Below are 25,188 nucleotides of genomic sequence, written 5' to 3'. Positions count from 1 at the left end.
TTTCAGGGAGTGTTGAGGGGGGTAAATGAGTTTAGGGTTTGAGAGAGGAGGTTATGGGGAGAGGAAAATACTTTCGATCTTCGATCCGTAAACGTTTTTGCGGTATGAGCACAAAATGGAATTTCGCACGTGAAGTAGAGAGGTAATAAGAAAGACAATGTGGCTCACTATTGTCAATATGCATATTTTGGTAATGATTTGAAACTTTCAGGAAATGTTTGGGTGGGCAAAGGGACTTCACATTTGTAACTGGGTGAGGGAATGAGGGTTACAAGAGAATTATGTCTGATAAAGAGTAATGACACAAGCCTTAAGAGGGTTTGAGGGAACAACAACTTTACTCTTATTTGTGGTATTTCCTGCTTGTATTAAGTTTGAATTAGTTATCCATTTTCATCTGCGTTCAGTTTATGTTTCAATTATTAGTAAAATCTATTATTTTTTTTGCTTGATTTTATCGTGATTTTTAATTGATGTTCGATTTATGCGTCATTTATTCCATGGTGGTAACTTCGGCTCATTTTAGGTCTTAATAATCGCTCTTTGCTTTGAGATATTAGTTTATTTCTTTTTTTTATCCCTTCCTACTCCGCGTAAAAGGGGCTTGAGTGAAATCACGTGACTGGTTTCCTTCTAAAGGCCCATATAGTGCCCAAGTACCTGTTTTTGGTATGAGGAATTCCTTCCATGCATGCAGGTATGTTAACAATTATAAACAATGAGCAAAATTTCTTATCAAGAAGAGATTAATAGAAAAAAAAAATTATCAAACATTTTCTTTCTTTGTTTTATTCCGTTAACAGGCAAATGATCTTACTCTAAATGCTATTTTAAGATACATCTACTGACTATGAAAATTATTTTGCTAAAACGAAATAAGCCGGTTCAAATCAATGATTCATACTTCAAAAGTTCAAACACTATTTCCTCATTCCAGCTGAGCCGGTGTAAGGGGTTACCCATTATGTCATTTTGTATACACCAAAGACATGGAAACAAGGTCAAAGATATCACCATCCAGACCGAACTCACTTGGCCTGGATTTTCGCTTTGTATGTGTAGGATTAACAATGGAAACGGTCTTTATAACCACTAGTTAACAAATTATTACAGAGAAGGGCATATTTTTTCCCCAGTTTGGGAGTTCGAGGGGGCTGTTCAAACCTAGAACGCCCACAGTAATGGTCTATATCAGTGTCTTCGCGTGTTGGCCGACAAACAACACTGTGTAGAGTCGCGTCAAACCAGGCGCGTCGTTTTGAGGGACAAGGGGGCATTTGCCCCCCCCCAAATAATTTGTAGAAAAAAATATTATACAGCCTATGCCCCTTGACTATCCGGACATGAGCCACTCTTGTCCCCCCCAATAAAAATGCTGGAGATTCACCCCTGCGTCGAACCAATATGTGGAATAAAGCAGAACTTATGGTGGAAGTATAGAGGCCAGTAGTCAGGGTTTATAAACTTTAAATATGCGGGTAAAACTGTAGAAGTAGAAGGACTGGTCTAGATTGGCGTAAAGCCAGGTGCAGGCTCAGGGACATAAGAACTGGGTCAGATATCAATCATACACGTAGGAGGTTACTTGAAGGGGGGGGGGGTAAATTCGACCAAACTGCTACCCAAAAACAAGTGATTTAATTTTTAATATCAAGGCATGTGGGAAGAAGGGTGTCCTGAAAAGCCTTCCTTCCCCGCGTATGTGCCTATGGCAGATACAAGGGAACAATGGAAAACGAAAAATGAATGGATACTTAACGAAAATAAAACGACATCAACGGAAAAACATAAAATATAATAAAAATCAGGAAACGCCAGGAGGAAACTTAGTACACCCTGGACAGACAGTGTGAAGCCCTTTATAATAGTGCCATGGTAATTTACAATGGAATAATCATTGCAAAGGGCATTGTTTAGCGAACCAAGGAAGATTTCAACAGCAATAATTTCCAAAAGTTTATTTTATCAGGAAACGTGTTGATAGGAATCAATTTTGGCTAACAACGAGATTTTTATTTGATGGCATGCCTTTTGCCAATACGATGTTTAAACTATGGGAGTGTTTGTTGCGAGAGTGAAATCTCACAAGCTGTTTTTTCCTATTCCAAAGGTTCATTTATTCAAATACTATATAGCGAACAGTGGCTATGACTAAAATTTCAAGTTATTATTACCAGATTGGGATTCTAAGTAGAGGCAGAGATGTAGCCAGTTTCCTTGCTGGGTGCACAAAGTAGCCCAGACGGACAACTGCTCCCTGGATGGTGAAAATGCATATAAGTGAAAATGTTTAGTCACATTTGAAAAATATTAATTAATATTTAGAAAAATAAATTTTTTCACGTTTGAAAAATTATTTGAAAAATAAATTTCAATAAAAGATCTTAGAAAACTTGCCCCCACCAAAAAAAAAACAAGGACTTACTCCAGAAAAATATTTGAGGGAACTCATAGAGCTCGCGTAAAATACCGCGATCCTTTGACGTGTATTTTGGACTTTTAAACTGTTTTAGCGAAAGCAATCCTGTCTATCCAGGGATGGGGAATTCACAGGGGGGTAGGAGCCCCCGAAACTGTTTTATTACTCTGTTTCTCCCGAAAAATTTCCTGAATATGTGAAAAATTCCTTTGAAAGGTGATTCCCCGTAAAACCGTTATTAAGTAAATTTTCTGAAGGGCAGACCAAAACTTTATAATAGCAAATGTATTTGACGCTAGTATCAAAAGAGAAATTCTTTTCGATATTAAAATTTTGCGACATTTTATAATTTAAGCCCTTACAGACAAAACCCTCTTCTAAACCTGGGATGCTAAACATCTCTTTTTTAATTTTAGACCAAGTGGAATGGGGTAAAAACCTAGATAGCCTTATTTTTCGGAAAGAGCTTCTTCTATTGAGCACCTTAAGCCCAGGTTCACAAAAGAGCAGTATTGGCTTATCCCAGTAATTTCAGTTACTAAATCAAGAAATTATTATAAGCAAAAATCAAACCGTAAGAAGGGAACTAATCAATTTTTCCAAAAATGTCGAAGATGATAAATGTAATTCAATGAAAAGAGATTTATAGAACACTTGGGCAGTGTAAAAATCATGTGTGGACCTAACAGCAACTAAAATTACTCATTAATAGAAGCAACGAATGTTACTTATTGCAGATATCAGTTTTTATATGAGCCTAAATGTATAATATAAAATATTATGGGAGAGATCCATAAGTCATCTCTCGGTGGTACCTAATTTTTAAGATCGTTTGGCTAAAATATACAGTTAGCAGCCATTTATTCACCTGTTAAGGAAGTGGGTCAAAAATGAATAAGGTCATGCCCAGAAAGCGTGATCAACTTTCGAACTAAGTCAATAAGGCAATAATTACACATCAAAGCAGCATCAAACACATGTTTATTTCACCCTTGAGACTAATTTTGACAACCCCTTAGAATAAAAACATAAATTATTTAGATGTGTGAATGTCTGAAAATACCCGAACCCAGCATATTGACCCATTTCGACAGACGCACAACCTCGACTTTCAGAGGGTAGAGACGGAAGCCATGAAGTTTTATGACTTAATTTTCCTGAAGGGGTTTAGTGTGTAATTTAAAACTGCTTATTATGAAAAATGAATTATTTAGATTATCCACAGACTCTTTGCATGGGGATTCCCCTCCCTTATGTTATGCTCATGGTACATTTGAACACAAATATTACTTTTTTTATATATTAACTAAATAGAATGTTAAATTCAAATATGAATGCGGATAATAAGCAAGATACAAACTAGACCTCCGGTGCCAGGGCTTAGTGAAACGTTGCACTAAATATGACGGTTCACAGTTGCAGAACAACACAAGCGAGAAACATAGTGTTTATCAGATTGGACTCAAACTCACTAAAGACACAGCTGAAGCCCCGGCCTCTTAGCTCTACTGAAGTTTATTGAGTTCCAAAAGTTTATTCTTGTAGATGCAGATGATATTGTAGTCACCACAGAGGTTCGATCACTGTAGAGATATAAATATATAAATTTCTCTACAGTGGGTTCGACCGAGCGTGGATACTCGTCCACAAAGCCATGTCTTCATTGGGGCTTTTTCAGGTGAGTTCGTCGCACCTGTTTACTTTATCTACCAGCTCCAAACTCCATTGATGGTTTTTAAGGCTGACAAGGCAAACTAGGCACAATTGAAGTGTTTTTTTTTGTTTTTTCCTAAAAAAGTAAAATCCGGTAAACGACAAGCTGCCTTCACTTGGGCGATTTCGCCTGAAAAGGTCATAATGGAGAAAGAGCTTAACTGTATCTGTTGACCAGGTTTTGTTGTGAAAGAATTCTTCCAAACCGCCTAGTAATTAGGATAATAAAGAAGCTTCTACACCTTTATCCTACCTCCTCTCATAGAGGTTGGATCAGGTGCAGACAGCCTATAAGCGCAACTATCATCATAGATTTTACGTCCCAACAAGCTTGGTTTGGATACGGTGTTCTCTTTCGTTGCAAGTGTTTATAACGAAAATTTGGGAGCATCCCGTGCGAACTCCGGGGCCCACATCGGAGAGAGATCTACTCTTCTACTACAAGTTCTGACGACAAGAATATAGGGATTCGTTCATTTCCTCCCTCTATAAATGATGTTGAGTCAACTGGACTTAAATACATAAATGACATTAGCTCTTACTATCCATGATGTTTCGTTATTATGCAACCCCCTCTGTTACATGACCTAATGAGAAGAACCTAGAGAACCTTTCTATACAGACTGGATAAGATAAAGAACTCTTAACATACTAACTACAAAAGATCTCTTACGGCCCACCAAGCTTGATTAAAAACCAACAGATCGGCGTGGGAGCTAAAAAGGCCAAATGCGCAGACTCCCAAAAGTAGGCTAGTCATTGTTTTATAGAAAATCGTTCAAAATTTAGCAAGCTTCAGAAGAGCTTTTCTTCATCTCAAGATCCCAATATGTAAGAAAATCGAAGTTCGATCTCTTGGCGTTGCCGAAGTATAAGTTCAATCAACGCCAAAGTTGGCGTTGCTGATCGATATAAAACAAAACAAAACCGACGAAACTAGTCGCGTTGTTCCGTAGCGCTATTCCCAAAGTAGGAATTTTAACCATAAAAAACAGGTGAAATTTAACCGTTATCCTTAAGTCAAATAATATTCAGCTCCATAGGTATAGGCTACCAAAGGGTATGAAAGCAGGGATGTAGGCTTCGAACCCACCCTCTTTCCAACTGCCCGAATTTTCATAATGTGCCCAATTGTGTAAAAATAAATTGTGTACGTGTCTAGAGGGGGGTCTATAGAATAGATAAATAAAATAATAGAAATTAACTAAAAATCCACATAACATCGATATATTAGGCAGGTGCCTGGGCCGGGTATCAACCACCCTCTGTACATGGCTGCAAGGGGTTGCATCAAAACTAACAAATTCTTAAATTATTCAACAGTCTAAAAATTTCTTCTGATATAACTTGGATTTTCTGTTGAGGGTCCTTTTGTCCTATAGCCACCACACTCAAGTTCTGTCGAGAAGTGAAGTTTGGTTAACACTAATGAAATAAAACAAAATAAGATGAAAATATGATACTTAATTAACAAAATTGTGAAAACTACAACAAAGAATTATGGAAGGGGGCCACCCAGACCGCATTATGTTAAATACATAACCTAACCAAAACACCAACTAAACATTTAATTAAAATATGGGTACAATGTAGTTTCCCATCGAGCCGAAGCTAATATTGTCTGGTATAAAGACCATGAAAACCGGTTATTGTCTCATATTCGCGACTCAAGATCTTGAGTGTGGTGGCTTTAAGACAAAAGTACCTCTGTTGAATTGCTCCTTGGCCGAAGAAATGGGCTATTATCTTTCTCCTTACCCCATAGCAGCATCCTGACCATGTCTATATTCAAATAGCTTGTACTTGTGGGTGTAAAAAAGGAAACTACCACCAAGTAAAACACAAGAATATGAAAACCAATCCTAATGAAGAGGATTCAAAATACTATCTTACCCATCCTTTCCACCCTCGCAATATCAATTAATTCAATTTTGAGGGACGGTAAAAGCCCGCATCTCTTATATAGGCATAACCAATTTATCTAAATTACTAAAGTAACAAATGTAGTTTCCGGCACAAGCTTTGTAGTGAAAAATTTAAAGGACAACGCCTATTTGTTTTACTTTTTTGCCTGCTTGAAGATTTTTCCAATCGTAAGCATGATTATAGAGACCCAGGCCTAATAATTAAAGAAGCTCTGCTCCTTCTATAAATAGAATAAGACCCATGGGCTGGGCACCCGCTCCTTTCAAAGCTCATTGCTTAGTAATCATATTATTTTTTTAGCCCATGACCTCTGTGAAGGGGAGATATGGTAAACAAATATGTATATTTAAAAATTAAGTTAAAATTGCAAGCTAGTTCAGTAGTTTTTCGCCAACTCAATAAAGTTTTGCTATAGGCTTTGGATGAAACAGGAATGAATCTACAACTCAGGGTAGCAATTCAAAAAAAGTTAGTTTCTCAGAGGTAGGCAAAATTACAATGGAATGTGAATAAAATATCCTTGAAACAAGATACCTTGGTTAATAGAAAAGCATGCATATTATACAACTTACCAAGAATTTGGTACTTGTCCTTTGTTTTCTTTTTTATATAGGCATATTTTAGGGCTATATTTAGTAACATCAGCCGGGGAGGAAGGGTGCACTGTCAGAAAAGCGGGCATAAGTCTAAAATTGGGGCCATTGAGAATTAAATAAATTAAGAAAACAATTCTTACTTTATTAGGCTATATACAGAAAAAATGAAGATAACACATTTTGAATGTGCTTCCAACTTTACCACCCCCCCCCCTCCTAATATGAAAATATATAGCCCAAATTATGTATTTCCCATGTATTTTGCATGCATCACTCTTGTTTCACCCCATATACCCATAAATTGAATTAACGCTGACGAAATAAAAAAAAAACATAGTACATATTTGCACTTTAGGAGGGGTGGGGGAAGTATATTGGAAGCGCATTCCAAATACATTAACTACAATTATTCTGCATAGCCTATTATGAAGTAAATTTTTTTTCACGTTTCTTCTCAACAGTCCCAATTCTAGACTTGCAACAAATCTAATGGTAGACCACTAATTTCAATTGTTTATCATATCTCCTTCACAAATAACCAACCATTAGGTTATATGCCCTAGGAAAATAATAAAAAACACACCTCCCCCTCCCCTTCAAGTTTATATATTCTTGAATAGATAAACGGTAACTTTTTCGCAAATCATATTATTGACTTAGAATAAAGTGAATACCGTATATCACTCGATGCCTTTTTTATGCTCTTTACAAACATAATAGTCACTTTCATCGGAAATTCATATTAAGCCCTTTTTGAGCTCTTGAAAATGACAAAAATATAAAAATATATAGGGTGTAAAAATGCTTAAAACATCTGTTTTAAACTTACTGTTTCATAATAAATCCTTTTTTTAATCCACAAACACTGATTTTCCACAATTAAGTTGGATAAATGAAAATTGTAACGATAAATTTTTCAGGTACTCCTTCCGGGAAATTTCTACCAAATCATATTATTGACTTACGAATAAAGTGAATATACGGTAAAATGCTACTTTAGCTACTTTTGGCTATTTTGGAAAGGGGTTAAGTTAGAAAAAAGAAACTTTCGGGGATAGGTCTACAGGCTAAAGTATGTCCCGGGAAAGTATTTTGAAGTACCTATCTCCACCCTTTCTGCCTCTGGAGGCTCCTGAAATTTCCCTACACCTATTGAAATTTTGACAAATCCTAACCTAACCTCTTTCCAATATAGCCAAAAGTAGCTAAAGTAGAATTTTACCGAATATACCACTCGATGCCTTTTTTTATGCTCTTTACGAATGTAATAATCATTTTAGTCGGAAATGAATTTTAGCCCCCGCCCCTATATATACCAATTCAGGGTATATATAGGGGGTGGGGGTAAATTTTATTTCTGATGTAAATGAGAGGTAAGTTTAAACTTTCCCCTCACCCCCCTAATTTGCAAATATATACCTTGAATTTCAGCCCCCCCCCCCCTATATAGGCTATACCTAACCCAACCTAACCTAACCCTGAATTCGCATATATATGGAGGGGGATCTGAAATCCATTTCCGATAGAAATGCTTATTATATTCGTAATCAGCATAAAAAAAGGCATCGAATGGTGTATTCACTTTAGTCCTAACTCAATAATATGATTTGGTAGATATTTACCGAGAGCCATTATCTTCACTTCTTTTTCTAGTTTTTCTAAGCAATTCATGAATTTCTTAGAGCCTATATATTCATAGAACATATACCCCCCCCCCCTAATGTGTAAATATTTACCTAGAATTGCATCCTCAATCTCAATATAACACCCATTTGCATCACAAATGAACTTTACTCCCATATTAGCCATGCGGTGGGTGTCCCTCAAAAGAGCTTAAATTCTCAAAAGGGCTTAAGTGGTATATTCACTTTATTCGTAAGTCAATAATATGATTTGCGAAAAATTTACCAGATAAACATTCATGAAACAGAGAGACTTACGAATCCATATCCTCTCGATTTTCCAGTCTGTCTATCTGTAATAACCACTGCCTCTTCTATATCACCATAAACTTCAAAATGAGACCTCAAACTCTGATCAGTTGTATGATAAGGTAGACCTCCCACAAATATTTTTGTAAAAGTTGTATCCTTTTGAGAAAGTCCTGGTAAATCTGATGGAGATCCTGGAGTCGATACAGGGGTGAGAGCTTGAAGTGGAGCTCCAGGCATAAGCATTTTCGCCTACAAATATCACAGATAGTTTCAACAAAATTCGAACTATTCTACCTTTCTCTGAACAAGGTACGATGGCGACTAATTTTTTTTTATGAATCCAGCATGGGCAGCGCAGAGCACAAAATACGTGATGGGAGGAGCTAAGGTGATTATAGAAATGCCTTAGAAATGCTATACACTGTAAATAATAAAATATATAAACAAACATAAGAAATTATGAATAAAAAGTAAAACCGTAATCGTGTGATAGGGCAAAACACAAGGTATTTTTGTATTATACGGCAAACACACAAGTGCTTCATTTAATTAGAACTTGTTTCTTTGACGCTCAATCCTAGTGAAATATCATAAAATATAATGAAAATATAATACTTTAGAAACAAATCTGGGCTACATATTTTTACATTAGGAGTCTGGGGGGGGGGTAAATTATATGGGTTCTGCATGCCAAATGTGTTAGGTATAATTATTCTGCATATTATGAAATAAGATTGTTTTCCAACTTTACACTGTCCAAATAATTTACCCCCTCCCCCTAATGTACAAATATATAGCCCAAATTATATATTTCCCATCTATTCTGTCACTTGTCTTTGTCTTGTCTCAATAAGCCGAAAGAAACTAGCGAAGAAACCGGTTTGTTCTCGAACTTAACACAGCGTAAACTTGAGTGTTTACCGTATAATACACACACCAAACATAATATACTCACCCAAAGCTCCAAACTGATTAGAAAAGTGCAATAATGGAAGAACTTCCCTGGGACAGGGTGATTTGCCCAGGGCCATTCACATTGTTTTTATTTTATTTTTTAAGAGGGTGGGTTGAATCGAATTCGATTCAATCGAATTCAAATTCGGGCCATCAAATTTGTTACACCTTCCCTCAATACCAAGAAAAGATACTTTTCAAAGCCTATGGGGGAAATATAAGGGATCAATCGCCCTCACGCCCGAACAGGCACCCCTGACTGTGACCTTGCTTTTATAGCAGCCAAATCCATGAAGGCACTTAAGCGCTGAGCAGAATTATGTAGGACCCTGAATATCCATTAGCAATTTTATAACTTTTTTATTTCGATTTCTCATTTAATTTGTTTTAACTACAAGAAAATTAGAACATTACCATTTCTCGTTTAAAAGCATTGAACTTTATACCAATAAAATTAGCATGATCGAAGATGCTACTTGTATTCTCCAAAGATTTGTATTGAGGCTAATAGTTTGTCGTCTTTTTTTTTTTTTTTTTTTTTTTTTTTTTTTTTTTTTTTGTCAATGGTAAAAAGATCATAAACGAACTGCTAATACTAATATGGCACGTCAGACTTTCAGATGGTTATTTCTAACCAAGCTAAAGAATCGACCAGACTATACCCATAATTCTTATGGGTATAGGGGGTATGGGGAGAGGGTTATCTATTAACAATTTATTTATGCCTTTTCGGTCATTAGTATTTCAAGGTGCATTAGTATTATCTTCTAAATTTGTAGGGTGATCAAACATCAAACCATACCAAGTCTTTGGTTTGAATCGTCATTGACATATATTTAATTCAAGTTTTTTAACTGAAAATAAGGCTAAACATTAAAATTTAAAACGAACAGAAGTTATTCCGAATATGAGGGTGGCTGCCTCTTCCCCGACTCCTCACTCTTTACACCAAAGTCTTCAAGTCCTTAAAAATTACTTTTCATTCGAATTCAACAGCCCTTTAAGCTACTTTAGCGTAAAGGGCAAGGGTCGTGAAAGGGGCATCCTCCCCAGATATATGGAATAATTTATGCTCGTTCTAAGTTTAAGTCTTGCTCCTTAGTTTCGGTTAACAAAAAAACTTGTTTTCTTAATTTAATTTCTGACCGTTTTCAAGCCAGAAAATATCCCCCCTCCGTGTAAAATTTCCCCTAGGAGGTTTATCCCAGAAACTTCGCTCCCCTATTAATATCCCCCCCCCCCCCCCAAAAAAATCGTATAATTTCCCTGTAAAAATTAGTGTGTACGAACATGGGGCAAATCCCGTAACTTATAGTCCTTTCCACAGGGACTATGGGGGATCAACTCATCCCCAAAGGCATATTTCTTAGATCTTTCAAATACGCTGAATCTAATGGCCATCTCAAAGGCGTAAGAGGGGAAGGAATAGTTGCCCTCCGGTCTTTTTGGTCACTTGAAAAGACCACTAGAATTTTTATTTCTGTTCAAATGAGCCCTCTTTCGATCTTCTAGGACCCTTGGTTCGATGCAATCGCCTACATACAATAGATCTCTTGACATTTTGGAAATGTTTCCCGCTTTTCTGAAAATTTAGCAAATTTTTTCAGGCTTGTAGCTTTTGATAGGCAACATTAAAGTTAATGAATTTTATATATTTTGAATCACCATAAAAAACGAGACAGTTAAAAAGGAGCAACTCTACTTCCACCCAATAGCGCAGTGGCGACATCTAAGGAGATAGGGTATTTGCTCCCTCCCAATTTTTTACTCCTCCCAGTATTTGAAAAATAATTTTTTTGATGTTTTTATTGAAAAAAAAATTTGGGGGCAATTCCACTGAAAAACAACACAACTGCCACCCCCTAAATTTTGAAAATAAATTTATTTCCCCGTATATTTTTGGAATTGAAGCCAATGAAGAGGCACACATTAGGGGCATTCCCCCAAATTTTGAAATTTTCTTTATCTTCACTATAAGAAATCCGAAATACCATCCACCCATATTTTTAAAATTCCTTGTTTCATATTTTGATTAAAACAAAACTCCAACAAAATCCTTGCCGCCAATTTATTTTCGTAACTTGGTGCCACTGCAACCCCCTTCCAGTGTCCCCTAGGAAAATAGTGACAATACTAGGCTCAAGCATAAGGTTGATAGTCCGTACTATTAATCAAATACGTTCAAAAAGAGTCTTCGAGATATAATAATTCCCAAAATAAAATCAATGCTTTTCTTAGCCATTTTGTTTACCCCATTAACCGCATAATGCACAAGTCAGCAGCTTGTATTTTACCATTGATACAGAGGATGTTTCCTGTCTTCTCACTATCAATGGTCGAAATTTTAACATTATGCCTGTCTTTCATTTTAGCTTAATGCCATGCAAATATGATGCAGACATTCAGTTTAATATATATTTTCTGCAAGATAACCATTTAATTAAATGCTGGCTCACTAAAGCCGCCTGACTAGGAACATATACAACTGGATGATCTCCTAACTGGTGTTCCCTCCAAAAAGTCTCGACACGATAACGGCTTCCTTAAATTTCTGTATTTTCGTGAAGTCTAGTAGATTTATTGTTTCTCAATCCCCCTCCCCCATAATAATGGGACAACCAAAATCAATTAATGCGTAGGTGTTTGACTTTGTCGCTTTGTCCATCTGACCTATATGGATATTCTAATTTGCCCCTTTGAAGATTATCATAAGTTTCTTACAAGTTTCCTGTAGTCTCTGGACTGAGAACCGAACTTTAAATTAACTTTAAACCGAGGGCCACCCACATTCCGCCGCCTGGTTCATGACCTGGAAGGCCACTTGCTCCACCCCACCTGGCACACTTCCATCAAACCATATCGTAGCAAACTCAACACCATACTTGGCACACTTCCAGCAACGTTCACCCCGTGTACACAATTTTTGAAAGTGGGTGACCCTTATATTGAACATCACTCTTTTAAAAATAGTCTTTATCTGATCTATGATGGCATATCCGGTGGCTTGCGGATAAGAGTACCGGAACTTAACCATCATTTTTTGGTCTAAACATTTTGAGAGCTTAGCAAAAAAAAGGCTTGAAACTATTTATTGAATCGCGTTAGTAAATTTTTTGTCTATGACTAACAATGTCAGAACAAGGCCTTAAATTAACCAATTCGACTAGGTGTCCTTAGTCAATTATTGCAAGTCCCATGCCCATAGGTGGGGTGGGGGCTTCAGATTCTCCTACTTATTATCTCAAAATCTTTTAAATTTTGGCTTAATTTCATATATATTTCATGAAATTCCAAAATCTTTTCATGCTGATGCGGTTTGTCAAACTTTCAATTAGTTTTTTTTTATCATTTATTTAAATAATTCCATCTCCAAGGGATAGAAATATTATTTTTAATATCAGGGTCCCATTTATTTTTCTTTCACTTCGAAAGATTAACCCCTTTTTCTTCTAAACAGTCGAAAGTATTACTGCAGAATGTTCCTTACAGTGGCGTAACTAGGGGGGTGGGGACGGCACGAAGGGGAGAGAAGAAGAGAACAAAAAGAGCGAAGGGTAGCTTCTGAAGTAAATTACGACAGCAGAAGATCGAGCTCCGATTTTTGAAAAGGTCGAGACAACCGTTAGAAACGTTTTGGTCGAACGTGGTCTGGGTTCAGAAGTGGGAATCGTTTGTACCAAATTCAAATATGCTACTGTGGAATCCTACAGCTTTCATGAACAAGCTTTGTTGTAAAGAAAAAAAAAGAAAAAAAAAAAAAAAAATCTTCAATGAGAAATTTATACCACCTCCTAATCCCAATACAACTTCAGAGTACCAAGTTGAAGGAAGCGAAGGACCGTCGAATCTTGAGGACCCGACACATGTTGGACAGTGGCCTAAAAAAATCATCTCAGCAGCGATAACTGCAACCTAGTAAAGAGTGAATCACGGCCCATAGTAACCAGAACGGCTGTGGCAAACCAAAGGCGGTAAGTGAAATTTTGTAAATTTTACAGGAGACGCGAAAAACGTTTTAAACAAATAACCCAATTTAAAACTAGGAAAATAAATTGCTGGGAATCATTTCTGAACATGAGCGTAATTTTCCGCGCTGAATCACGTGGTGCTTTCAAAAATCCAACTTTCCATTTACTTTTGGCACTTTTGTCACTTATCGCCTTTTGTCGTGTTTTTCGGCAGACCAAAAGGAGGTATGTGCCATTTTGCCGTTTAAACTTAAATGCAAAAAAATTAAACTTTTGACAATGTTTTCAGCTATTAAACTTTTATACCGACATTTTTTTTCTTACTCACTGAATAGATCATGTTGAAAACTACCCTCTCTGATGACACCCACGCCTGTGAAACGCAGAAAGCAGGGGTCAAAATCGTGCAGAAACTTCTCCTATGTATCGCATTCTCAAAACCATAACTTCAACTATTTTAATGCAAAAGAACGTATAAAAGGATTGTTCGGTTATTTGGAAACTGACCAGAAAACAGGAACAACATTCGACTTCAATTAAACTTTTAGGAACTCAAAAAAGCAAACATTATTACAGTCCATCTTGTTTTTCACATCCCTCAAAAGTGAGATCAGCTGATGCTTTGTCTTCCGTTGGTATCTTTTTCCAGAATTCTCTGGTCTCTCATGTGTGGTACCAGCTTTGTCATGATCTCACCTTTTTTCGAGGCATTTATTCCCCTCGGTTGTTTCAGAGACTTCGGCAATCCTTTACCAAGTTCTTTCTTCACTGCAACTGTAAGGAAATCGTAAGAGATAAGCTCCTAATCATAATCCTCACGATAAAACATAGAGGATTCACCTTTTTTTAACACAACTTCAACTATTTTCTGTTGCAGCACTGGTTGGTTATCTTTCTTCTTTTTGGAGGACTTTTCGCTTTTCGTCTCGCGAAAGTCACTGATGCAAAGCTCCCTGACGAGAGTATTTTCCCTGGAATCTTCCATCGGCTTCTTCAAAGCGCCAAAGTCCTCAACATTTCTGTTCTTCCTAATTTTAGCCTCGATAAGTCCATGGAGTCCATCGGCAGACATATGAGTATGACCTTTCGTCAAACACTTGATGGTGATCTCGGCGGGTGCCCAGGGTTCGTTCGAAATTCACACTAGCATAGAAAACAGAATGTAATTTTTGTTTTGTCCACTAAAGTTGTCGGCATAGAATACGAATTCATCTATGTCCCTATGCTCGTCAATAAGTGCATGATAAGCTGAAGCAACTGCGTCTGCACTTCTTCCGTAAGTTGCCTCGTGCCAGACAATACAATAGGCTCGAAGAGGAGCCGACCCTGTGGTTCGGCTTTTTGCAAGCACAAACATTTTGCTGAAACATACTAGGTGGCTCATGAAAAAAGACTCTTAACAGCAGGCATTATTGGGAGTATTAGAACTTTTTGCATATTGACAGTGAAAACCAAAGTTTTTGGTTCAAAGCTATCCTTCACGTCTCTCTGGAGCTGAATTCGTGCCTATTCAGCCATTTGCCGATGAAACTGATACTCCTGTTTTTCTAAATCTGTTGCGGAGCCATCGCTATCCTTCAACTTAAAAACATCGCAATGCTCACACACGTCTGACTTTGGCATTTTGTTGGAGATCTTCATCGCTCTCAACATCTCTCCGTAACTGCGCAACGAACAATTCTCTTCTAGGAATCGCTCCCGAAAATCTTCCCACATATCTTTAACTGAAGTTTCTCTTGATATATACCTAGTATATGGTGCATTGTATCAGCGGTAGTGAGCGACACAAGGCTTATAGGACTCGATGTGCATCCTTAAAGACTCTTTATTTACTTCTTTGCGCTGGTTTCCACCACTTCTTTCTTTTGGAAAATATGACTCACCAGTAGTAAGCTTGTATAAGATTTGAAGCGTACATGAAAACTTACACCATAGGCAGTCCAGATTTGACGGGTGCTTGCATAATTTGTCTTATCTCTAGCATGTACATGAATATACAGTGTGGTTTCACGTGGACATTGCAAAAAGCTGGCAAACCTTTACCTATAAAGTGGTCAAACATGTTTTGAGAGTATAGTCAAGGTTGTATAAGAGAGTTAGACTGTTTTTTTTTTGCTATTGATATCAATTGCACAAGGAATTTCACAAGAATATGCAGCGTAGCTTCACGTGGACATTTAAAAAAAAAGCTGGCAACCTATAAAGTGGTCCAACATGTTTTGAGAGTATAGTCAAGGTTGTATAAGACAACCAGACTGGGTTTTTGCTATTGATATCAACTGTACAAGAATACGCATGTTCCTTCCACTTGCACATTGCAAAAAATCGAGCAGTACAAGCGGGGATTCCCCATTGGTTCTTGAAATCTGGCTTGTTACACAAGTTTGTTTCAACTCCACGTTTTCATGGATGCTAAAATCAGAATTGTTTGATTGACATTTGCAAAAAAGGGATAAGGGATTCGCGAATTGGATTGTACGAATGATCTTATTTGAATAATAGGAAAAAAACAGAGCTAGATAACATTTGCGAATTGGATCGTATGAGGATGGAGAAAAAAAAGGGTTAAAGTGATTAGCAGTTAAGGTAACCCTGAAGAGCATGTTAATTCACACCTTATTTATTATAAATTTGGAACAGTATCAATCTATGGAAATGGTTAACGATGATAAAATGGTCTTATGACTTGACCTAGCTTCACTTCTTCGATGTACTCCTTATAATACATTAGTGTTATTAGAATAGTTTTTTCAGATCAAAATAGAGTTGAGCGTTAGAGTATACTACAAAGCGGATACTAAAAGAGATGTAGATGGGAAAAAAAGAAACTTAATAATTGATATACTTTGCTATTCGTTGAGCGCTGCGTAATGCTAAAGTGGCGTTTGAGAAGCTTTGTCAGTTTAAAATAGAGTTTAGCGTTATAGTATACTAAAAAGTTGATACTAAGAGAAATGTAGATGGCAAGAAAAGAATTTTAATAATGAAATTCAGAACAAACCTTAGAAATCCTTGCAAATCAAGTAGTAAGGTGTATGTGAGTACCAACCATCAAGGATCATAAACACCAACGACCCTAACCAGCAGAGACATCAACCCCCTAAAGGTCCCCTATCCCCAAACTCGAAGGGCACCCCCTCCCTCCAAATTTTTGCCCCCCCCCCCATTTTTTTATATTTTTTTTATTATTTTTTTTTAACATGATATAATTTTTCAACTTTTTTTTACATGTCTTCGAATGAGATGAAACATACTTGAAATGACAGTAAGGAATTAAATTTCTTTGGAGTACCGAAAAAATTCAACTCTTATATTGGTGGATGGGATTTCTTTCATTGAAATGCAAGAGTTGGAATATTTCAGTAGTGTTTTGTCGTGGTTTACCTTGTCACACTTACATTCTCTTGATTTTTCAAAGTTCATTTTGGATTTCTGTCGTTGAAATGCAAGAGTTTGAATATTTCAGTAGTGTTTTGTTATGGTTTACATTGTCACAGTTATATTCTCTTGATTTTTTAAAGTTAATTTTTAGATTTATGTCGTTAAAATGCGAGTTTAAATATTTCAGTAGTGTTTTATCGTAGTTTATCTTGTCACACTTACATTCTCTTGATTTTTCAAAGTTCAGTTTGGATTTCTGTCGTAGAAATGCAAGAGTTGGAATGTTTCAGTACTGTTTTGCTATGGTTTACCTTTTCACAGTCACATTCTATTGATTTTTCAAAGCTCATTTTTGAATTTCCTTCGTTGAAATGCAAGAGTTGGAATATTTCAGTTGTGTTTTGTTATGGTTTACCTTGTCACTATTACATTCTCTTGATTTTTCTAAGTTTGTTTTTGGTATCAGTTTGATTGAATTCTATATCATCAACCTTGTCTCGAATACAAGGGGTAAAATTGACAAAATCTAAGTATCGGATTGATTAAATTTTGTATCAACAACCCGTTCTCGAATACATGGGATAAAATTGAAAAATCTAAGCGTCAGAGTGAATAAATTTTTTATATCAACATCTATTGTCAGATACATCGAATATAATAGACAAAATCTAAGTATCAGAGTGAATAAATGCATTATCAACATCATTTGTCGGATATATCAGTTCAAATTGACATGTCGGATAAAATTGACAAAATCTAAGTGTCAGAGTGAATAATTTTCTTATCAACATCCTTTGTCAGATACATCCAATATAATTGACAAAATCTAAGTTTTAGAGTGAATAATTTTTTTATCAACATCATCTGTCAGATACATGGAATAAAATTGACAAAATCTGAGTATCAGAGTGATTCAATGCTTCATTAGCATCCTTTGCTGGATATCTCGGATAAAATCTAAGTATCAGAGTGATTAAATTCTAAATCAACATCCCTTTCTCGGATAAAAGGAATAAAATTGGTAAAATCTAAGTATTAGAGTAAATTAATTCTTTATCAACATCCTCTAAATGCAGCATCATCATCATTTGTGGTGTATATATTATAAAATTGACAAAATCTAAGCATCTCTCACTTTGATTCAATTCTATATCAATAATCCTTTATCGAATACATGGGATACAACTGACAAGACCAATGTTTCAGATCGACTATACTCAATATCAATAATATTATCTCGAATACATGGGAAAAAGCTGACAAAATCTAAGTGTTAGAATGAATAAATTTTTCTTATCAAAATCTTTTGTCAGATACTTGGGATAAAATTTACAGAATCTAAGTTTCAGAGTGAATAGTTTTTTTATCAACATCCTTTGTCAGATACATCAAATAAAATTGACAAAATCTAAATTTCAGAATGAATAAAAGCTTTAACAACATCCTTTATCGGATATGTCGGATAAAATTGACACAATCTAAGTATCAGAGTGACGAAATTCTATATCAGTATCCTTTTCTCGGACATATAGGCTAAAATATCGGGTAAAATTGACAAAATCTAAGTATCAGATTGATTAAATTCCATATCAACATCCATTTCTCAGGTACATGGGATAACAATGTCAAAATCTAGGTATCAGAATGAATAAATTCTTTATCAACATCCGTTGTTGGATATGTCATTATGTCATTATGAAAAAAATGCAAGTAAGCAAGTAAGTAAGTAAGTAAGTAAGTAACAAACTCTTTCTTGAATTCACCTCTTGGATACACAATACAGAAATTTAATTCAGGAAATTATAAAAAAAAATTGAATAAATTCTTTATTAACATTCATTATCGATTGAAGTCGCTTCCTAGACAGACAATACAGCAATTTCACAAAATGTAAGCATAAGAGTGATTAAATTCTATATCAACATCCATTTCTCGGATACATAGGAAAAAGTTGACCAAATCTAATTGATTGTTTACAAAATCTAATCGTGATTAAATTTTATTTATCAACATCTTTCTTCAGATACATCGAATAAAATTGACAGAATCTAAGTGTCAGAGTGAATATTTTTTTATCAACATCCTGTGTCAGATATATCAAATAAAATTGACAAAATCTAAATTTCAGAATGAATAAATGCTTTAACAACATCCTTTATCGGATATGTCAGATAAAATTGATAAAATCTAAGTATCAGAGTGAGTAAATTCTATATCAGTATCCTTTTCTCGGATACATAGGATAAAATATCAGATAAAATTGACAAAATCTAAGTATCAGGTTGATTAAATTCTATATCAACATCCATTTCTCACGTACATGGGATAACATTGACAAAATCTAGGTATCAGAATGAATAAATTCTATATCAACATCCGTTGTTGGATATGTCATTATGGCATTATGAAAAAATTGTTAGTAAGTAAGTAAGTAAGAAACAAACTCTTGCTTGAATTCACCTCTTGGATACACAATACATAAATTCAATTCAGGAAATTATGGAAAAAAAAATTGAACAAATTCTTTATTAACATTCATTATCGATTGAACTCGCTTCCTAGACAGACAATACAGTAATTTCTCAAAATCTAAGTATAAGAGTGATTAAATTCTATATCAACATCCATTTCTCGGATGCATAGGAAAAAGTTACTCTGACAGTCACTCTGACACTTAGATTATGTCTTTGTTTCCTATGTATCCAAGAAAAGGATGTTGATATAGAATTTAGTCACTCTGATACTTAGATTTTGTCCATTTTATTCGACATATCCGATAAAGGATGTTGATAATAAATTTATTCATTCTGAAATTTAGATCTTATCAATTTTATTTGATGTATCTGACAAATGATGTTGATAAAAAAATTTATTCACTCTGACACTTAGATTATGTCAATTTTATCCTATGTATCCGAGAAAGGGGTGTTGATATAAAATTTATTTACACTGTTGCTTAGAATGTGCCAATTCTGTGCGAAGAATCCGATAAAGAATATATTTAAAGCATATACTCATCTGAAATACAGATTCCGTCAAATATGCTCGACGTACTCAGCAAAATATCTTATTAAAAAAATTTATTCCATCTAACACTTAGTTTTTATCAATTTCATTCCATGAATCAGGCAAAGGATATTGATAAAAAAAAAATTATTCACTCTGATACTTATATTTTGTCAATTTTATCCGACAAAACCGACAAAGGATGTTGATAATGAATTTAATCGCTCTGATACTTAGATTTTTTCAATTTTATCCGATGTATCTGGCAAAGGATGTTGATAAAAAATTTATTCACTCTGACACTTAGATTATGTCAATTTTATCCTATGTATCCGAGAAAAGGATGTTGATATAGAATTTAGTCACTCTGATACTTAGATTTTATCAATTTTATCCGACCTATCCGATAAAGGATGTTGATAATAAATTTATTCATTCTGAAATTTAGATTTTGTCAATTTTATTTGATTTATCTGGCAAAGTATTTTGATAAAAAAAATTATTCACTCTGACACTTAGATTATGTCAATTTTATCCTATGTATCCGAGAAAAGGATGTTGATATAGAATTTAGTCACACTGATCCTTAGATTTTGTCAATTTTATCCGACCTATCCGATAAAGGATGTTGATAATAAATTTATTCACTCTGAAATTTAGATTTTATCAATTTTATTTGATGTATCTGGCAAATGATGTTGATAGAAAACATTTATTCACTCTAATACTTAGATTTTGTCAATTTTATCCGATGTATCCGAGAAAAGGATGTTGATATAGAACTTAGTCACTCTGATACTTAGATTTTGTCAATTTTATCCGACATATCCGATAAAGGATGTTGTTAAAGCATTTATTCATTCTGAAATTTAGATTTTGTCAATTTTATTTGATGTATCTGACACAGGATGTTGATAAAAAAATTATTCACTCTGACACTTAGATTCTGTCAATTTTATTCGAAGTATCTGACAAAAGATGTTGATAAAAAAAATTTATTCACTCTAACACTTACATTTTGTCAGCTTTTTCCCATGTATTCGAGAAAGGGTTGTTGATATAGAATTTAATCATTCCGATACTTATATTTTGTAAATTTTATCCCATGCATTCGAGCAAGGGTTGTTGATATAGAATTTAATCAAACTGATACTTAGATTTTGTCAATTTTATCCGATATACCCCGCAAATGATGATGATAATGCATTTAGAGGATGTTGATAAAGCATTTATTCACTCTGATACTTAGATTTTATCCAAGATATCCAACAAAGGATGCTGATAAAGCATTGAATCACTCTGATACTTAGATTTTATCCGAGATATCCAACAAAGGATGCTGTTAAGGCATTGAATCAATCTGATACTTAGATTTTGTCAATTTTATTCGATGTATCTGACAGATGATGTTGATAAAAAAATTATTCACTCTGAACACTTAGATTTTGTTAATTATGTTGGATGTATCTGGCAAAGAATGTTGATATAAAAATTATTCACTCTGACACTTAGATTCTATCAATTTTATCCTATGTATCTGAGAAAAGGATGTTGATATGGAATTTAGTCACTCTGATACTTAGATCTTGTCAATTTTATCCGACATATCCGATAAAGGATGTTGTTAAAGCATTTGTTCATTCTGAAATTTAGAATTTTGTCAATTTTATTTGATGTATCTGACAAAGGATGTTGATAAAAAAAACTTTTCACTCTGACACTTAGATTCTGTCAATTTTATCCGATGTATCTGGCAAAGGATCTTGATAAAAACAATTTATTCACTCTAACACTTAGATTTTGTCAGCTTTTTCCCATGTATTCGAGAAAGGGTTGTTGATATTGAATATAATCAATCCAATACTTAGATTTTGTCAATTTTATCCCATGCATTCGAGCAAGGGTTGTTGATATAGAATTTAATCAAACTAATACTTAGATTTTGTCAATTTTATTCGATGTATCTGACAGATGATGTTGATAAAGAATTAATAAACTATACTTAGATTTTACCTATTTTATCCCTTGTATCCGAGAAAGGGATTTTGATATATAATTTAATCACTCTGATACTTAGATTTTATCCGAGATATCCAGCAAAGGATGCTGATGAAATATTGAATCACTCTGATACTTAGATTTTGTCAATTTTACTCGATGTATCTGACAGATGATGTTGATCAAAAAATTATTCACTCTAACACTTAGATTTTGTCAATTTTATCCGACATGTCAATTTTAACTGATATATCCGACAAATGATGTTGATAATGCATTTATTCACTCTGATACTTAAATTTTGTCAATTATATTCTATGTATCTGACAAAAGATGTTGATATAAAAAATTTATTCACTCTGACGCTTTGATTTTTTCAATTTGATCCCATGTATTCGAGAACGGGTTGTTGATATAGAATTTAATCAATCCGACCCTTAGATTTTGTTAATTTTACCCCCTGTATTGGAGAAAGGGTTGATCATATAGAATTCAATCAAACTGATACCGAAAATGAACTTTGAAAAATCAATAGAATGTAACTGGGACAAGGTAAACCATAACAAAACACTACTGAAATATTCCATTTCTTTCATTTCAACGAAAGAAATCCAAAATGAACTTTGAAAAATCAAGGGGATGTAAGTGTGACAAGGTAAACCACGATAAAACACTACTGAAATATTCCAACTCTTGCATTTCAACGAAAGAAATCCAAAATGAACTTTGAAAAATCAATAGAATGTAACTGTGACAAGGTAAACCACGAAAAAAACACTACTGAAATATACCAACCCTCGCATTTCAACGAAAGAAATTCAAAAATGAACTTTGAAAAATCAATAGAATGTAACTGTGACAATGTAAACCATAACAAAACGCTACTGAAATATTCAAACTCTTTCATTTCAACGAAAGAAATCCAAAATGAACTTTAAAAAATCAATAGAATGTAACTATGACAAGGTAAACCATAACAAAACAATACTGAAATAGTCCAATTCTTGTATTTCAACAAAAGAAATCGAAAGCGAACTTTGAAAAATCAAGAGAATGTAAGTGTGACAAGGTAAACCACGACAAAACACTACTGAAATATTCAAACTCTCGCATTTCAACGAAATAAATTTAAAAATGAACTTTGAAAAATCAATAGAATGTAACTGTGACAAGGTAAACCATAACAAAACCCTACTGAAATATTCCATTTCTTTCATTTCAACGAAAGAAATCCAAAATGAACTTTGAAAAATCCAGACAATGTAACTGTGACAAGGTAAACCACGACAAAACACTACTGAAATATTCCAACTCTTGCATTTCAACTAAATAAATCCAAAAGGAACTTCGAAAAACAAAAAGAATGTAAGTTTGACAAGGTAAACCACGACAAAACACTACTGAAATATTCCAACTCTTGCATTTCAACGAAAGAAATCCAATCCACCAACATAAGAGTTGAATTTTTTCGGTACTCCAAAGAAGTTTAATTCCTTACTGTCATTTCAAGTATGTTTCATCTCATTCGAAGACATGTAAAAAAAAGTTGAAAAATTATATCATGTTAAAAAAAAATCGGGGGGGGGGCAAAAAATTGGAGGGAGGGGGTGCCCTTCGAGTTTGGGGAAAGGGGACCTTTGGGGGGTTGATGTCTCTACTGGTTAGTGTCGTTGGTGCTTATGATCCTTGATGGTTCGTACTCACATACACCTTACTACTTGATTTGCAAGGATTTCTAAGGTTTGTTCTGAATGTCATTATTAAAATTCTTTTCTTGCCATCTACATCTCTCTTAGTATCAACTTTTTAGTATACTATAACGTTAGACTCTATTTTAAACTGGCAACACTGTTCAAACGGCACTTGTGTATTATACAGCACACATCGAAGAAGTAAAGCTATCCATTATTAAAATTCTTTTCTTGCCATCTACATCTCTCTTAGTATCAACTTTTTAGTATACTATAACGTTAGACTCTATTTTAAATTGACAACACTGTTCAAACGCCACTTGTGTATTATACGTAACACATCAAAGAAGTAAAGCTAGGTCAAGTCATAAGACCATTTTATCATCGTTAACCATTTTCATAGATTGATATTGTTCCAAATTTAAAATAAATAAGGTATGAATTAGCATGCCATTCAGGGTTACCTTAGCTGCTAATCACTTTAACCTTATTTTTCTCCATCTTCATACGATCCAATTCGCAAATGTTATCTAGCTCTGTTTTTTTCCTATTATTCAAATAAGATCATTCGTACAATCCAATTCGCGAATCCCTTATTCCTTTTCTGCAAATGTCAATCAAACAATTCTGATTTTAGCATCCATGAAAACGTGGAGTTGAAACAAACTTGTGTAACAAGCCAGATTTCAAGAACCAGTGGGGAATCCCCGCTTGTACTGCTCGCTTTTTTGCAATGTGCAAGTGGAAGGAACATGCGTATTCTTGTACAGTTGATATCAATAGCAAAAAGCCAGTCTGGTTGTCTTATACAACCTTGACTATACTCTCAAAACATGTTGGACCACTTTATAGGTTGCCGGCTTTTTTTTAAATGTCCACGTGAAGCTACGCTGCATATTCTTGTGAAATTCCTTGTGCAATTGATATCAATAGCAAAAAAAAAGTCTAATTCTCTTATAAAACCTTGACTATACTCTCAAAACGTGTTTGACCACTTTATAGGTAAAGGTTTGCCAGCTTTTTTGCAATGCCCACGTGAAACCACACTGTATATTCATGTACATGCTAGAGATAAGACAAATTACGCAAGCACCCGTCAAATCTGGACTGCCTATGGTGTAAGTTTTCATGTACGCTTCAAATCTTATACAAGCTTACTACTGGTGAGTCATATTTTCCAAAAGAAAGAAGTGGTGGAAACCAGCCAAAGAAGTAAATAAAGAGTCTTTAAGGATGCACATCGAGTCCTATAAGCCTTGTGTCGCTCACTATTTTGTCCATATATTTTGTCCATAATTGGTAGGTAACCTGTACAGAAGTGTTACTTTTCGTTTTTTTCAACCCTTCAGGGTTTTTCTTTCTCCGGTTTGGTTGCAATGTTGTAATAAACGATCTAATATAGGCTGTGCGCTGGGCATAGCCGAGAGCTGTGTAACTTTCGTATACTAAACGCCACTGCTCGAGAGTTATTGACTTGCAAAATCTTTTGCATTTGTGGATGTCACAACCTACCTCAATAAAGAGACGTTTTTCTTTATTTTTATCAATCCTTTTTCTTCATATAAATGATTTTCTTATCGCCACAGGAGCTGAATCAGTCTC

At 34.8% G+C, this 25,188-nt stretch overlaps 2 protein-coding genes across 2 annotated transcripts in view; one reads left to right on the top strand and one right to left on the bottom strand.

The window, feature by feature from the left end:
* Window positions 1-25,188, top strand: part of LOC148944878 (uncharacterized) — a 181,821-nt gene that overhangs the window by 69,617 nt on the left and 87,016 nt on the right. The gene's annotated exons all lie outside the window — the stretch shown is intronic.
* LOC148944879 (RNA-binding protein 38-like) overlaps window positions 1-25,188 on the bottom strand; it is an 80,129-nt gene that overhangs the window by 24,094 nt on the left and 30,847 nt on the right. Inside the window, exon 3 of the mRNA XM_089099276.1 lies at window positions 8,595-8,837. Within this exon, the coding sequence (XP_088955402.1) occupies window positions 8,595-8,837 (243 nt within the window). The remainder of the gene's footprint in view (window positions 1-8,594; window positions 8,838-25,188) is intronic.

Source organism: Artemia sp. Qi Xiang Cuo, chromosome 13, assembly GCF_049724085.1.
Source record: "Artemia sp. Qi Xiang Cuo chromosome 13, ASM4972408v1, whole genome shotgun sequence".
Taxonomy (NCBI): domain Eukaryota; kingdom Metazoa; phylum Arthropoda; class Branchiopoda; order Anostraca; family Artemiidae; genus Artemia; species Artemia sp. Qi Xiang Cuo.
Note: the sequence above shows the minus strand (reverse complement) of the source record. Positions and strands in the feature narration are given on the sequence as shown.